Below are 14,494 nucleotides of genomic sequence, written 5' to 3'. Positions count from 1 at the left end.
AATAATAGTTTAATAGAAAATAAAAATAAAAAACATACAACTACCCGTAACGGGCAGACGGGTCTCGGGCAGGGGAGACAATGACATTGAAAACAGAGGCCAATGCCACTGGCCCACTGGACAAGTGTCTCAATAGTGCCTGGTATTTCTATGTATTTACGTTTTATAGTCCATTAAGTTTACATAAATTTCACAAATAGACCAACCTTCAAGAAGAAATAGTTTTACGAATTGTATACTTATAACATTATAAATATAAGTTCAACTGTTGGAAACAAACACGAGACAAAGTATTTGTGGTTCATGAAACTATCTTAGTTTATATATTGTTTCGGAAATAAAAAAAAAATACACAATTGGCATTACTCGATTGTTAGCTATTAAGATTTAAGTGAATAAATCTTCAAACAAAACTAGACATTACGTTATTAAAGTATCCATACGTTCATATAAATATAAAACATTTATTATATCGTATGGGACATGATATAATGCGCAACTAACCGTAATTCCATAATTTGTCCTTTAATGAATGATTTTGTTCGATGTGGATTTAATAATTATCAGTATGATTAAGTTCTGAGAATTAGGAATTTCTTTTATTCGAATATGATTGGAATATTAGATATTCTGGTTCTTGTGATGAACACAATATGACCATTAGGAAATATATGTATTGTACCATATCAAAATGCGATCAATGAAAAGACGTGGTATTATATCAATATCAAAAAACACAATAATAATGTTGGCAATGTATAGCAAATATAATTAAGGGGAATCCAACTCATATGATTATATGAATAAGTAGTTTTGAAATTATTATATATGCCATATGGCCTACGCCTCGTCATCTCCAATGTGGGAGAATTTAGAATTACGGAAAACGACATGATAGGCATTTGACCTTTTCTTATTTGCATTATTATTCACTATATTTTCCCAACCACATATATAACTATAACTATAATATAAATTATTAAGAATACCCATATATTGTTACACCTAGCAGTCTCAGATTATAGAGTTGGTATCACAAATATAATTTAAATAATATTAATAGTATATATTAATCGGTAGTTCGGTACTTAACTACTAAATGATTGTAGAATATAAAAGATAAACAGTTGTTGAATAAGCAACCTAGCTAAGCTTCACCGGTTCACCCCCTGATTGTTAAAAAAGTTTGGTATATGACTAAAACTTTTCTCTACTTTTTCATCAATCAATAATTACAACATTTCTATGTCACATTGTGTGAACTTTATCGTGGGGGAGGGGGACACAATAAAGTGCAAATTGACTTACAAGTATTTGATGTATGTGCGCGGCATAAATACAAGAATTACAACTATTATAATAGGAAAAAAAATGAAATGGTTCTATCTGTTAGAATATGATCACGTAAAATGAACGTATGTCCGGAAAGTATTTAAGCCTACGAGGTCACACTTCAATGTGAATGTAACTATAATTAATTAATATATTAAATGTAATGTATTGATTAATTTGATCACGGAATAATTAATTTAAATAAGTTAAAGGATTAATTGTATTTAAATTAATTAGAAGGAGGATTAAATGTGAAATTAGGAAATTAGTGTTGGACCCTAATTCCCTAAAGGGGGCCGGTTTTGAGAAGCCTTTTAAGGGCTTTGATTAAACTTGGTCACTAAGTTATTGAACCCTAAATATATCCTTATATATAGAGGGCTATAATCTAATGGTTTAATTGTAAAACCCTAATAATCCATCTCTCTCTTTCCTTGATTGCCGTGAGAAACCAAAACAATACTTTTGTATGAAGTATTCGAAATCTCAAATACAAAAGCAATTCACTTTGTTTCTTGAACTAGTCAAAACTTGTAAAGAAAATATTATTATTTTCTTTCATCATGTAATTATCGACTTGTGAGATTAAAGGCAAAGGGGTTTTGGTTCGACTTCATTAAAGGGAATACACAAAGAGTTGTGAATTCGTGATCAAGGTACTAGCATACATACATTCCAACGTTGTGTGTGTGATCGTAGAGAGGTTGAATTTAAACGTTATTATAAGGTTTCTTGCTTTATTCTCTCCAATTTAAGGTACACGTTTTCTATCTTGGTTAATTAATTAACTACATAGATTTTATATTCCGCTACGTGCTTTGTGATTTGATTTGATAATAGTTATATAACCCAACACTATCAAGATTGTTAGCCCTAAAAAAAGATTGTTAGGCCTATCTTAATAAGGTTCTTTAAAAATCTCTTCTTCACATTTTCCTAAATGTTACGTCAGCATGTTCTAATTTAAGAACTACCCCTAGCATTAAAACATCTTTCTCAGTTCTTCCTAAACTTTTTTTATTCTATACAAAAAGAAAAATAACACAAAACAATATGCATGACCTACCACCACCTCGTCCACCTTGTTCGGAATTATGAATGGATGGGAAAACGACGAGCAAGAACAGCATGCTAGCATTAATGTCATTTTGCGAACAGGCATGAACAACCCCATGACGAGCTCGTCAAGGGCTTACTACGAGGGGCCTTAATAGATCATAAAGCAATAACAAAATATATATTTTGATGGAATGTTAATATCAAATATCATTTTTTAATCTATAAAACATATATTCAGCTTTATAAAAAAAAAATAAGAAAAAGTTTTTTTTTTTAATTCAGGTGTAATTCTGATTAAAATTTTTGTATATTCCAATTAAAACAAATAATCTAACTTATGTTTTACAAGTTTTGGATGTAAATTGAACAGCTATTTTCATCACAAATAATGAACTATATTTATTCATCATGAAAATGCTATCAAATAACCAATTAATCATAGATTAACTGATATTGTCATCATGTGATTAGATAAACTCACAAGATGAACACTTTAAGATCACAAATTCAAGTCTTGTCAGATACAAGTGAAGAAAATATATTATGTGTTTCATGTGTGAGGATGTTTTTCACCAAATATAAATTCTATGTGGTATACGTTTTAGATACAAAGCTGTATATGGGACCATGGGGTGACCCAAAAGTGCCATCAAATACAAAAGTTCAGGCATGCAAAATGTGTAAGTACACAAACCCAAAGGACCAAACCACAAATAAAAGAGAAAAAAACACCTTAAATAATTAAAGTGTTTTTGCCACTAGATTCAGGCCCCTTGAATTTTGGAAAGCAAAAGCGGTTTTTTTATTATCCATCATCCACTGTTTCACAGACCACTCTAGAACACTTTATGGACCCATTTTTCATCGTCACGTGTCATTAATCTAAACAACTTAGCACACACAAATGGTCCATGCACCCTCACACACCCAATCCCAAACACCTCTCCTCCAAAAGTCTATAAATCACCACATTTTCATTGCAAGAATTCCCTTCCCACAGTCCCTTGATCTTTAACCTACGCACCCTCGCTCATATTAGCATTGACTATAACCCCCTCTAAAATTTACACACGATGAGGTCTGATGTGCTATCTTACGCCGGTTACGAAGAGCCTCATTTTCTTGAAGCTTGTACTCTTTGTTCTAAGCCACTTGGTCACAATAGTGACATATTCATGTACAGGTATAAACCATGTTTTTAAAACAACAAAGTTTACCTTTTTTTCTCAATATGTGCATTGTTGACTTGTACATTAGGCTGTATAAATTATGCTTTGTCCAAAACAAAAATCACATTGAAGTGAAAAACATATGCATACAAGTGCTGTGTAACTAGTAGATAGTAAAATTTTGTATCATGTAACATGTGAGTTTTTGTATCTTTAGAGGGTATTTTGGTAAATTACAACAAAGTTCAATATTCATGACTAAATCACAAGATCCAATATTTTATGTAGAGATCAATTAGTTCATGTGAAAATAAAATCATATTGTTATGAAAGACTAGATTCATTAATCCTGTACAAAAAAAGATTCAACCAGTTTTTAATATTATTAAAAAAAGAATGATTACATATATTGCTTGAAAGGGTTGTACTATATGCAAAATATAGGTACTATTTACCCAAGAATATTCCAGTATAAAGGTCAAAACTTTTTAGACAGCCTTTCAAAAGTTAAATGAAACTTGTACATTATGCATAAATGATTGTACTATGTTTTGTAAGATACTAATTTGTCACAAAGATTTGTCACCAAGAAAAAGAATACTATATGGCAATATATGCTTAAATAAATTAGGTTCAAGGTTGTATTTTTTAAATAAAGATGATGATCGATACCATTTCATGTAATAATATATTGCAACATATTACATACCTCTTTAATGTGTTTCTAACATCAATATTTTTTGTGTTACAGAGGGAATACTCCATTTTGTAGCCAAGAATGTAGACAAGAACAAATTGAAAGTGATGAAGCAAAAGAAAGGAGAAGATGGAAAGTTTCATCAAAGAAATCAACAAATGACACCACCAAGAAATCATCTACTACTACTACAACTGTTCAAACTGGAACCCTTGTTGCTTCCAACTAAGCCAAATTATATTAATCATAAAATATTATGTGAAATGACATAATGGCCCTCCTCTCTGATATATGAAAACAATAAATGAAGAGAGGTTGGAATGAGTAAATTGGAAGTTAAAACAACAAGTTGGGTTTTTGTATAGAAGAGAGTTGGATTGGTGGGGTGTCAATGTATCATGACTCAGAAGTCAGGATGGATTGGTTGGTGGTGATGACTGATAACTGAGGACCGAGAAAAAGACAAAGATGCCCTTTTGATGAGATAAATTTTGCACCTTTTGGTTTAAGCTGTATTATTATTGTTTTACTATATTTTTTTAAATTTTATGTGATGTTTCTTTTTTCTCTTTGGCTTATGTAAGGTAACCTTCATATCCTTCGGTTTTCTACCTTGTAATGTATAGTATTTTTTTTTTTATAAATTATTAAGTTTCAAACTTTAAAAATTCAAGAAAAAATAATAAACACATTTTTATATACGCGAATGTTGATAATATTTAACCGTGGTCGGTGAATGTCAGTGTCAGCTACCCAGAATGTATAGAATGAAATACTAGTTGTATATAAATCACCCTGTGGTTTAGTTTTTATCAATTTTCGCCCCTGTCATTTTTTTTTATTATTACTTCACCATGTGGTGACTTTTTGCTTCATTAGGCACCCCTCCTTTTAGAGTCTGTTAAAATGTTAATATGTCTCCGTTAACCTCTTTATGTGCGTATTTAAGTCCTTTCAACCAAATCATTTCCTTAACCTCTATCTTACTCTATCTTCATATTCAAGAACAACCACCACCGAGATATCTTACACACATTTCTTTCTTTCATCTACAACATATAAACCTAATTTCAAATCATCAAAACCCAATCTAAAGATCAAAAAATTTCATCAAAACCCAAATTGAATCTGATTTCTTCATCATCATCAATAACACACATACATATACGTAATCTATACACATACATATTATTATATATATACACATTAAATACATATATGAAAACATATTCAATATCTAACACCACCACTTTACCACTGCCAGTGGCTGCCATCGCCGTTACAACCACCACTGTTAACCCCCGCCGACCATCTTAATCAATCTTTATCTACAACCACCATCACCGTGGTGACTAATCCAACCCCACCGTCTGTGGATTCTAATTCCATCCAGAAAAAAATTACGAAAGATTAAAACCCTAAAAGGGTTTCCGCTACAAGACCACCACCGGCCACTTGCAGATCAAACGCACTAATCGGACCACCGCCATTACCCCGCCGCCGCCATCATTCAGGCAACACCACCACCATCGATTTCTCTAACAAGCGCAACCCATTACATGGTTTTAGTTTTTTTTTCATTCGATATATAAAGAGGTAGATCTGCATTTGATGGAGAATAAGTAGGATAGATAAATCTGATGGGATTATAATGGTGTTGCACAACGGCAACTGAAAAGACGAGAGAAAGAATAAGGGGGTGGTGGTTTAGAATTATGAGAGCAATTATAGCATATTGAATATAAAAATCGGGAAAATTTCATATATATCATATTTTAAAGACATAATTATATATATGTCTTATGTGTAAGTTTTTAATACATAAATACAATGCTTTTAAAGTATGCTTTGGACATATATGTAATTATGTCTTTAAAATAACATATATGAAAATCTCCGATAACTATTGGAAAATTTTCATATATATCTCATTTTAAAGACATAATTACATATATGCCTTATGTGCAAGTTTTTAATACATAAATACAATGCTTTTAAAACATGCTTTGGACGGTATATATCTAAAATGATATATGATGATGATTGATGATGAATGAATCAGATGGGAGTACGACTCGGTTTCAAAATTTTCATAGGCATATGAAATTAATATATGTATATAGATTTAAGGTGTAAATATAGACTTACCGTTTAGATAAAGATAGATAGATATAGGAAAGAGATAAGCAGGTGAATGAAGAAAAGGTATTTAGTGGTGTAAAATTACCATTATACCCTCATGTGCACATGAGAAGGTTAACAGAGACACATTAACAGACGTTAAAAAGAGAGGTGTCTAATGAAGTAAAAAGTCACCACATGGTGAAGTAATAACAATAAAAAAAACAATATGGGTGAAATTTGATAAAACAACAAACCACAAGGTGATCTAATGAAATTTTCTCTTTTATTTTATGTGTTGTTTATTTTTGTTTTTTGGCTTATGTAATGTAACCTTCATGTAGGGATGTGCACGGGTCGAAACCCGACCCGACCCAGCAAAACCCGGACCGTGAAGGTTGGGTTTGGGTTCCGGCGGGTCACGGGTTTCCTTCACAATTTTTCGTTTTTTGCCTTCACCCGACCCGGTCAGGCCTGACCCGTCCAACCCGTGACCCGACCCATTAGGGCTTCGGGCGGGTTGGTTCGGGCCGGTTCGGATCGATTCCTGGTCGGGCACGGGTCAACAGGTCTTTTGCTCATCCCTACCTTCATGTCCTTGGGTTTTCTACCTTGTAATGAAATACCCAACATTTGATCATGTTTTAGAATAATATATATTTTTTATAAATTATTAAGTTTCAAACTTTAAATATTCAAGAAAAAATAACAAACATATTTTTATATACCCGAATGTTAGATAATATTTAACCGCGGTCGGTGATTGTCAGTGTTAGCTACCCTGAATGTATAGAATGAAATACTAGTTGTATATAAATCATAATTTAAATTTATTTATAAACTTACTCATCATTATACATTACGCGATTGCATTTTTTTAATATAATAATATCATCATTGGTTGTAGTTTTTAGTAAAGTTTGATTCCATTTACATAAAGTGAAAAAGTATCTTAACCTTAAATTGCAAAGTTAGTAAAAAAATTTTTTTTGTAGATTAAATGATTATATGAACTATGCCTTTTTTATGATTAAAGGTTGAAATGACTCGACTCGACTTTACCATTTTTTTTTATACAAGTTGACTTTGTTTGACCAATCCATACTTAGAAAAATTTGAGACAAAATAAAGTGAAAAACTCAAAATGTTCAAATTCAAAATCTATCAATTTAGAATACCTTAATATGTTATAATAAACATATCCTATAAGTTTCAAACTTGAAAACGTCAACTGAAGCTTGGAAAATTTATGCTCGAAGACAGTGGAACTGCGGCCGCAAGCACGGTCGATCGTGCTCTTCGTCCGTACTCCCATAAAACTACACCAAATCAAAAATACTGTAGACACTGAGCACGGTCAACCGTGCCTACGTCTGTACTCTTACTGCGCACACCAAACATCAAATTTGACCATTAATCCAATTTGCAACCTTTCCAAATGTAACACCCATCATTTAAAACATGGATTTCCAAAAAATTTCACCTAACGGTGTCAAAGAAAAAGAAACAAACATTTAAAAGTCCAAACCAATAATTTCAGTTTGGTTTATTCATCAAAATGATGTTACTTGTCTTATCATTGAAACGAGTCTAAATGGAAATCCATCAGTATCCAACATAAACAACCGATCACAAGTCATTACAATTCAACAACGTCTCAACATAATTCAAAAGTCTAAAGGAGCAGCCACTACGGATAAACTATGATCATCCTCAAGCAATTTACCCATGCCTCGCCCTTTATTCATCAACATTCAAAGCTTGCTAAACCTGAGGGAACAACACATTTCGAGAAACAAGTGTTAGCTAACGAATTAGCTAAGTAAGATAACACAAGCTTATAAAAGCATTTGTCCAATTAAAACTTATTAAAAGTCGTATTTCATCATTAAGGCACATATAATCACAAAACATCTCATACAACATAAACATCATTCATATAGGATCACTCGTCTTAGTCGTGCCTAATCATCTTTTCATCATCACATATAACATCATTTCAGGTGTGACATAAGTCACTCATATCATATAAGGTGTAAGTTTGTGTGTAGGCGGTCATACGACCTAACGGAAACCTCACACCCGACTGGATGGATAAGCTTTTCAGCGGTCCATCAGTGTCGTTAAGGAATGGCAAGCCGATCCAAGAGTAGTCTGTATGTTCAAAGAGATTGGTGGATAATCACTCCACCCGGAGATACTCAAACCACGTAATTATGTTGCAAGGAGCCACCCAAGCAACTACATTACGCACTCACCGGGCAAGGGCAAGTACGGGTTAAGCTTAACACTTTCATATCATATACGAGCTCGATTTACATCACATATAGTTCAGGTATCCACATTACCTAAACATAACACATATTCATCTTTTACGTTTGAGCCCTTAAACGTGCACGTGATATGGCAACTTAAAGAGTCTAGTGAACTAGATGAACAAGCCATACATTTATGCACATTTCAACAATCATCAACATGTGTCACATTTCATTACAACGCAAGACATTACATATTATTATATCACATATCATTGGGACTGCATATCAGGTCTTAATGGTCAATTACATAGCCTATATAACCTCCCGTGTAATCCCGAATACCCATAAGCAACAAGATATCGTTAGGGAAGTTTAATTATAAAAACCATGCTTTTGTTGAACCCTCAGCGTGTCAAAGTAATGTATCTTACCTTGATACAGCTTACCAACAAGTTAAGAGTATCTTAATGTGCTTGCTAAGTGCTCCCGACAACCTAGAATGAGTATAAGATCGATCTATAAGCTAAACAAAACTTAAGTACCAACTGGACCCATTTGTGCACCGCACAAGAATCCTGTGCGCCGCATAAAACCATGAAAAGACATTTGTGCACCGCACAGAAAGTCTGTGCACTGCACAAATTAACGAATTTTGTCACAGAAAATTTGAGCATATCATCTGTGCGCCGCATATCGGGCACCCTTCAGAAATCCATTTTTGAAAACTGGATTTTATGTACCGCACAAAAAGTCTGTGCACCGCACAAAAGCCCAGTTCGACCAAAAACCAACTTTTTAACCCTTTAATCGAATCCCATACGAACACCAACCATCAATTCAACCTGGGAACATAAAATTAACCTTTTTGACAACACTTTTAACAACTTTAATCCATCAATCAAACCTTTAATCCTTTGCAACATGAATCAATCATTATATCATCCGAATAACATGAAATCGGTAACGTTTAACCAAATAACCCAACCCAGACCCCATGACCTGGGTTGAATACTCATCTATGATTCAAACAATCAGATTTCAAAGAGGATTATACCTATATTACCTGTAGATGACTTAGGGGATCTAAGATCTTGACAAAATTTGATTGAAACGGCACGAAACAGTTGAATCTAGAGGGAAGACTTGTTTGGAAGAGAGGAAGATCGGTTGGGGGTTTTTCACACACACACGATGCAGAAGTTTTGTGACAATTGGGGCTGCCTAATAGCTCACTAACCCCTGGCCATCAACCCATTATGTTACACTTAGAACCCCTCAACTTCTAAACTTAGTTTTCCTAGCATATCTTTCTACCGGGAGTCTTAACACACTAACAATCACCTAATTACTTAACGTTTACTTTCGTTACTTTCATTAAACATCACATTTACATATTCACATTAAATACATAAGCATTTAATCATATAATCACATATAAGGCACATAAACTTAATGAACCTAACGTTAACTAACGGAAGGTCAAATAGTCAAATACAAAAGTTCGGGATGTTACACCAAACTCAAACACAAGTTCTATAACACATCAAAGCTGATTTCAAACCATTACATGACATAATTTACAACATAAATCAAGTGACCATTTGACCATACAATCATTTACACATCAATACGTGTCATTTACCCAAGTTGACATTTATACAATATAACCATACTTGTTTTTGATGTCACAAGACCAAACCTTAACCATATTTGGAGAAATTTTACCAAAAACCAAGGTAACCAAAACAACAATAGGATCATGAGCCAAAATGAAGTGGGATACTAAGTGTCTACCAAAAACACCATTCTTTCTAGAATGGCAAATACCTTCATGATCCTAGCAAGCCAAACGAAAACACTTCAAATCAACTAGATTTAGTTCCTTCTTCCGAAACCACCTATAAAATGGTAAATAACTAAAAAGTAAGCGAATGCTTAGTGAATAAACTTGCATACAAATATATATACGAAGGAGGGCAAAAACACAAAAGACTATCGCATGTAGCCAATGATATCGTCATACCATCAATTGCATACTCACTTTTGCGCTAACAAACACATACATGGATCCATATACGCTAAACAATAATCAAAGAGGTTCTTAGGCCTCATCTCAATACAACTATGGGGTTCTTAGGCCCCGTCCTCAAAATTAGGCCCTAATGCCAAATCGATTACCACACATGGAATCCACCATCAGATGGTAATCGACCCAACGCACATATAAGAGTATGCAAATTTACTCACCTACTTCGCGACAAACAACAATCAAGATAGCCACAACACAATTGACAAAGCTTTCAACCTAGCTAATCATCACAATATACATATAAGACTTTATTCACATTTCTTGGCTAACTCACTAAGCCATACTAACATTTTACTAGCATTCCTAACCCATAATTATCTTATTTTGTCATTGAGTTGCTTATTTTCAAACCTTCATTTGGTGAATTTAGTTCATCATCATCATCATTATCATCACCATTTCACTTAACTAACAAAGTCATCACTTTTACAAAGTTTGGGTTTTATTGACTTCATTCATTCTAATAATTTTCATCATGAAACTCAATAACAAAACACTAATGTATATAAATTTGGAAAAAACTATACATAATCTCAATCCCATCAAAACCCCCCAAATTAGGTATTTCATGAACCCTAATTCTCAAAACAATTAAAACTAGATTAAAGGAATCTTACCTTGAAGGAAGTAACTTAAATTGAGATTATAATCACACTTTCTTCCCTCTTTTTCTTCTTGAAATTCAGTCCACACTACCCACACACTCTCAATTTTCCCAAATTAAAACTCTTCACTATTATATGGTTTATTGTTAATTTCTTGAAGGATATTTGGATTGAATAAATGATGAGAATTAGTTAGAATGGAAATTGAGGAGAAGATCTTAGAATGAAAAAGAAAGAAAGAGTGAGTCATAAAGGGAGGGATGGCTGACATCTCATCTTGATGCCACACATCAAAGGAAATTAGGTGGGTAAAATACCCGCTATCCGCTAAAGTTCCAACTAAATTAACTCCGTAACAAAAAATAAAATATTAGGAAATTGTTTTAATGTCAAAACTACAAAAAGGGGTTAATTTATTTATTCTAAAAATGTTCTAACATTTTTGCTTCTTTTATCCCAATTAATTATCATTTTACCTCTTATCAAGTTGTTCTCAGTTGCTATCACCATCATTAGTATTGTCGATTTTTTTTTTTTGGTCTATGACAAAATTTCATTTACATTGTATAAATTTATTTTAAATGGATTTTCAACTGCCAATAGTTTTTTATAGTTAGAAAACATTAGGAAAATTTGCTACCAAGTTACAAAAGCTACAAGGAATAAGAGATAAGGGATAAGATTTAGATCATATTAGAACAAATTTTTAGACATAGACATTAGACAAAACATGAAAGATATGATTTGACAAAATTAAATATAAACAAAACTAATTGCAAGATTTGACCGGGATTTTGCAGCACAAAGAAAGCAATTCATAAGCTTATGATTTTGTTAATTATTGTATGAAAACCCAAAATACTAAACTGTAGGATCAAAATATAGTATCAGATTATCTGTCATAAGTCATAACTAAAACTTGCTTAGTTCGTTACTCGTGGTCACTAGACTAAATCTCTTATATAAATAAAAAAAAATTGTGATGATGTCATCTTTATTAAAGGAAAACCTACTTGTCATTGTGAGATATTTTCTTACTAATTATTTGTTTTTATTTAATTAATTTATGACATTATATCTAATTAAATATTGATTTTCTATTCCTTCATTAAATATTTTCACTTTTAAATATTTTAATTTGCTACATATGAATGGGTTACATGCTTTCTTTTAAGTTTTATATATATACATTTTTTTACAAACATTTTTCGGTAAATTAAAGAAAATTTTTTTTTATCTGCCCGCGTAATACGCGGGTTACTAAGCTATTTAAGTTTAAACTAGGATTGTTAGTTTGCCACATAATTTTGTTAGGCTATCTTGCTGAGTGTCACTTTAACAACCATAAAGTTTTGACTTAACAATTCAATTATGTAGCTTTAAGTTTAAATGAAGTATACTTTTGTCATATCACTATTATAAGTACATTAGTTTAAGGGAACCAAACTCTCTAAATTTATTCTTGAACTAGAATATAGCCCTCGTGCATTACGGTGGGGTTCAACAAATATATATATATATATATATATATATATATATATATATATACACACTAGGTCTTTTACCCACACGATATGCGGCTAATTAAAATATCGTAAAACCGGTTAAAAAAAACATTAAACAACATGCATTGAATCTGGACTCGACTACACACGTTATAAAGAAAGATTATAATATATTTTCAATAAAATACATAGCAACAATGAAACTCAAAAAGTATCTTAATATGTCTTATTGTATGTATGTCAAAATGGTAATCGATTTTTATAAATGATTATAAATCAACAAAAAAGACAACCAAATTACATACATAAAAATCTAAAAACAACCCAATACTTATTTTAATAAAATAAAAAGTTAGATAAATAAAATTTCTAATTCTAATATACACTTTATTATACGTAGGTCCATGTTTCAATAATCAAAGTAGCTATCGATGATGCATTTAATTACACGTGATCTTCAATTTTGGTTAGAAAAAAGAACCAAATTTTTAGCTAAAATAAATAGATTTTAATACCTATATAGCATTAGAAATTAGGTAAGTCAATTACTTTTTAATATTTTAAATAAATTTTTTCTAAGAATAGAAAATATTATCAAATTATATGTGGAGATGCCACATAAGATTTATCCCATGTGGCAATGTTATAAGATAACTTTTAGTTGAAGATGCCTTAGAATCGTTCGAATTCCTACCGTTTTAATAATTATATATATATATATATATAGGGTAAAGTTACCTTTTTTTTCCGAGAACCTTTGAGAACTTTTCAAATCAAGACCAACCGATGATTGTTCTTTACATGAAAACTGTTTTTTGACTGTTTTCTGAATAACCTATGTGTAATTTTGAAGTTTATAATTGTGTGGAAGCATGAATTATCATCCGTTATTCAATTATGTGGATATTTGGATTCTTGATCACATGTGCACGAATATTGCTATGATCACATGTATGCAAGTTGATCACATGTAATCATAACAATGTTCGTGCACATGTGATCAAGAATCCAAATCTCCACATAATTGTATAGCGGATCATAATCCATGCCTCCACACAATTATAAACTTTAAAATTACATATAAGTTATTCAGAAAACATTCAAAAAACAATTTTCATGTATAGAATAATAATCGGTTGGGCTTGATTTGAAAAGTTCTCAAAGGTTCTCGAAAAAAAAAAAAGTTTTCAAAATTATCAACATGTGAAAGAAATTTCATTCAACTTGGGTGCATAACAGCACCACCTTCATTTTTCCCTATATATATATACATCATTGACAATGTAACCAAAAAACTTTAAAGATCCATACATTTGAAAGTTTTTAAATTACTTACATGGTTAGAGTAGTTCGTTAATCTTCAAATACATGTGATCACTCGAGTAAATCTGAAATTTAAAAAATACAAGTGATCTATCTCGTTCTTGATAATTATCTAATCATCTAGACCTAAAATTTTAATTGGGGTTTTGCATCTATGGCATACATCGCGTGGAGGTGGTGTTTTTTTAAAAGCCACTTGCCCCCACTTAAAAAAGATAAGAACTGTAATATAAGAACTGTAATTCTGTTTTCAAGGAAATAAATTTAAATTTGCTTTTGTATAAAAATGTACCGCACATTCTATATGTAGTGTTCATTCATGATGTCATCCTAATT

At 31.8% G+C, this 14,494-nt stretch overlaps 1 protein-coding gene and 1 long non-coding RNA gene across 2 annotated transcripts; one reads left to right on the top strand and one right to left on the bottom strand.

Annotated features, from left to right (window-relative positions):
* Window positions 1–3,370: 3,370 nt before the first annotated feature.
* Window positions 3,371–4,895, top strand: LOC122596403 (FCS-Like Zinc finger 3). Its single transcript, XM_043768974.1, has 2 exons — window positions 3,371–3,574; window positions 4,312–4,895. The coding sequence occupies exons 1-2, from the start codon at window positions 3,465–3,467 to the stop codon at window positions 4,484–4,486; spliced, it is 285 nt and encodes a 94-aa protein (XP_043624909.1). The 5' UTR covers window positions 3,371–3,464; the 3' UTR covers window positions 4,487–4,895.
* Window positions 4,896–8,038: 3,143 nt separating this feature from the next.
* LOC122594991 lies at window positions 8,039–11,545 on the bottom strand. Its single transcript, XR_006323174.1, has 3 exons — window positions 11,343–11,545; window positions 10,464–10,534; window positions 8,039–8,148 (listed from the first exon to the last, which is right to left on the bottom strand). It is a non-coding gene; the product is annotated as an uncharacterized LOC122594991 (long non-coding RNA).
* Window positions 11,546–14,494: the final 2,949 nt, after the last annotated feature.

This window comes from Erigeron canadensis, chromosome 4 (genome assembly GCF_010389155.1).
Source record: "Erigeron canadensis isolate Cc75 chromosome 4, C_canadensis_v1, whole genome shotgun sequence".
Classification (NCBI taxonomy): Eukaryota; Viridiplantae; Streptophyta; class Magnoliopsida; order Asterales; family Asteraceae; genus Erigeron; species Erigeron canadensis.
The sequence above is the reverse complement of the archived record's forward strand: the minus strand, read 5'-3'. Positions and strand labels throughout refer to the sequence as shown.

Bases quoted from the DNA above. Each gene is read 5' to 3' on its own strand.
- LOC122596403 (XM_043768974.1), top strand. From the start codon at position 3,465: ATGAGGTCTGATGTGCTATCTTACGCCGGTTACGAAGAGCCTCATTTT. The intron at 3,575-4,311 runs GTATAAACCATG...TTTGTGTTACAG, and splicing joins AGTGACATATTCATGTACAG to AGGGAATACTCCATTTTGTA.